Genomic DNA, 3,315 nt, shown 5'->3' with positions numbered 1-3,315 from the left:
GTCAGAGGGGTTAGAATGCCTCATGTGTACGCCTATTTGACAGGATTTGCAGAGTTCATCGAAAATTTTACAACCAAAAACGATGATGTCTTTATTGTCGGTTTTCCAAGGTCAGGTGAGTTCGATTCCTCGAAAGGAATGATAACGAGGTCTAAAAAGAGAAAAAATAATTTTTCCCAAACTATTTTCTGACTTATTAGAGCGCCTTAGGATTGAGGTTCTTAAAACCAACACCAACGTAATCACAACGGCCCAGTTAGAACAGAGAAAATCAACATGCATTAAATTCACTGAGTGAGGAAATAGGTTTGTTACCCAAGGCACCATTGGTTTAAGTTTTGCGCCTGATTGGTTGAGAAATAGGCGCGTCTTTTGGACCAATCACCAAGTGAAGTGAGGGAAATGCAAACATTATCTACTTTCTTGAGAATTTTTCTCTCACCTTTTCTTCAAAATTGCGTGATTCTTCTCTTAAATCACGGGTCCTCCTCCTTCGATCCACTAGGAACTACTTGGCTTCAAGAGGTCATTTGGCAGATCTTCAATGATGGAGAAATTAGTCGCCATCCTATTGGTCACCGGGTTCAATTCTTTGACGAAGCCAAATTTCCCCACACCACCCAGCCTGACATCACTACTAGAGCCAGTCCACGCCTCATGAAGACTCATCAGCCATTTCATGCAATTCCCAAAGGAACAAGCGAAAACTCAAGATGTAAATATATATACGTTGCAAGGAATCCATTCAATGTCGTGGTGTCTTATTACAACTTCGACCTCAAAATGGCGCCTGTGACGGACTATGATGGGCCATTTGAATATTTTGCTGACATGTTTATCAAGGGGACAAGTAAGGCATAAACGTTGTTTCGACTCGTTGATACGCGACAGGAGCACTTTTTGATCAAACTAAATGCAAAAACAACATTCAGCTGAATGACTGAGCTGGTGACGCATGTTGATGCTAGTTGCCTTAACCAATCACAAATCGTAAGAAATCAAAACTAGCGTGATACAGGAATACTTTCGAAACTCTTGGAAATTGCTCTATTCTCAACAGGATTCTCTTGTCTATGCTGCAATCCTTGATATAACGAATCCGAGTGTCAGAAAGGGACGCGAACGGAGCTAATCTTCATTAATACTGATCTTAATTATTATTCTTGTTTATAGCATATTGGGGGTCTTGGACCGAACATGTTCTGGGATGGTGGAAACACAAAGATGATGACAATGTTCTGTTTCTCAAATACGAAGACATGAAGAAGGTTTGTGGTCTCATCGACAGTTTTTAATTTTGTAAGGCGACTTTCTGGGGACTTTTATTGGCAACCGTCTTCTGGTTAGAGGGAGTAAGTTTCTGTGATGCTCTGTCGGGGGGGGAGGGGTGGGGGCGGTAATATAACAAGATAATTTGGTTTTATCAACTGATTTGATAATGTAAATTAGCCAACGTAAGTAGTTTTAAAGCTGAAGTTTCGAGCGTTAGCCCTTCCCCTGACGAAGGGTTAACACTCGAAATGTCAGCTTTAAAACTCTTTACGGTGGCTAGTTTACATTTTTATCAACTCAATTGATAAAACCAAATTGCCTTTCGGTTACCCTGCGTGCCCGCAAGAGGTTCTGCAAATCCAGATACGAGTACCTCACCTGTACACCTCCCCTTGATTTTTGTCCAGATTTTTCACAGCATTTCCTGGTTTAGGAGGGTTTTAACCACCCTTGAAATTAATCAACCAACGGTTACATCCATAGAATTATTTCAGAGCCACAACATACTATTTATGTAAGGCCTTTTTTTGTTACATTTTTGCTGGCTCTAGCTAGTTCCCAGTTACTGACATTCGTTTAGGGATAGCTGATGTGTGCGTAGTCTAAACTTCTGAACATGAATTAACTTTTATATTTATTAGGACCTACCTTCTCAAATACGCTTAATATGTAAATTTCTGGGCAAAAACATAACAGAGGACATGGTGGACCGCATAGCTCAACAGTGCACCTTTGACGCCATGAAAAATAATTCATCGGCTTACTGGATGATGACTCGTGATGGCGAACTACCCAACTTCCTCAGGAAAGGTCAGATTGGAGGCTGGAAAGATTTCTTCACTCCTGAGTTGATCCAGAGATTTGAAAAAGAAGTGCTCGGCAAACTGGATGGTTCTGGGCTCCAGTTTGATCTTGGTCGATGATTTCGACTGTTGTTGCCACAGAGCATGCGTGGCTCACGCTGGAAAATTAGCAACAATTCTTCTACCATTCTGTGCTTTGCAGCGCATCAATGTGTTTCTCTTTCAATTCGTTCAAAGTACTTTTTTAAGAAATTGATCAAATTATTTAGTGTGAACCATAGGGCCCATATATATATATATATATATTAGGAAAATTGGGTTAACCAAACTCAGCTGCAACTGAAGCTGATTTCCTTCAAGGAGTTATAAAATAATAAGCAAATTTAGAATAATTTTTTCAAGGCATAACATAGAGCTATTATTATCTTAGTTTTATAAATTTGATGAAGGGGGTAACTTTCTATAGAAACTGGTTAGAGCTTTCAATAAAAACCGATTACTGTCGTTCTACCACCGCCTAAAAGGCCCCTCATCATCGTCTGTCTAGCTTGCCAGCAGGCTCTCGTGTTTTGGGTTTCGCCTGACGGCTCCTTTCATTTCCGGGCACAACCGACTATCATACCACTGGCAGCCACTTTTATTGCAACTGTGGTGCTACGTCGATAGAGCTATTAAGATCAATTGGTTCTGTCATTGAGTTGATGATGTAAACTAGCCACCGTGGCCAATTCACATCATCAAGTCAGTTGATGAACTAAATTATCTCAATTTCATACACTCAGGTTAATATCAAACATGATATGATAAAATACTGACTCTCGTCAGTTTTTAGGCTTTTTTAAAGCTTGCTTCAGGTAATTCAGTTGGTTCAGATTGAAGTATTCTTACATCTATTGTTATACAGAAGGGCCTTTCGAGAAGAGACGCTAAAGTAAGGCAACTCCTGTTGTTGACAGAGTGCAATAATAATAATAATAATCACGATAAAATAAAAGGAAAAGAAAATGAATATCGTACTGGGTATATTGGTCTATGTAAGAAAAATTGATGATGTTACAGTCTCAAGTCCAAGAATAGGCGCCAAAGCTCTCTCATTTTAAGATAAGAGTCGCGGTTGGACAAGAGATCCTCTCACTCAAGGCGCTCTCATTCTTTAGACTGAACTCTGAACGGCGTATAAAGCGGACAAATTAAGTTGAGAGGATTTGAGGAAACTGTCATTGCTTAAGAAAGACTAAGT

General features: G+C 39.8%; 1 protein-coding gene across 2 annotated transcripts in view; it reads left to right on the top strand.

Moving 5' to 3' along the window:
- LOC113664898 (sulfotransferase 1C2) overlaps window positions 1-3,084 on the top strand; it is a 6,917-nt gene extending 3,833 nt beyond the window's left edge. For both annotated transcript variants that reach the window (XM_089197584.1, XM_089197585.1), the window contains exons 2-5: window positions 1-115; window positions 506-850; window positions 1,174-1,268; window positions 1,914-3,084. The exon at window positions 1-115 is cut by the window's left edge. In XM_089197584.1, the coding sequence (XP_089053710.1) occupies window positions 1-115; window positions 506-850; window positions 1,174-1,268; window positions 1,914-2,195 (837 nt within the window). In that variant the 3' untranslated portion in view covers window positions 2,196-3,084. The remainder of the gene's footprint in view (window positions 116-505; window positions 851-1,173; window positions 1,269-1,913) is intronic.
- Window positions 3,085-3,315: the final 231 nt, after the last annotated feature.

Source organism: Pocillopora damicornis, chromosome 2 (assembly GCF_964200805.1).
Source record: "Pocillopora damicornis chromosome 2, jaPocDami1.2, whole genome shotgun sequence".
Classification (NCBI taxonomy): Eukaryota; Metazoa; Cnidaria; class Anthozoa; order Scleractinia; family Pocilloporidae; genus Pocillopora; species Pocillopora damicornis.
Note: the sequence above shows the minus strand (reverse complement) of the source record. Positions and strands in the feature narration are given on the sequence as shown.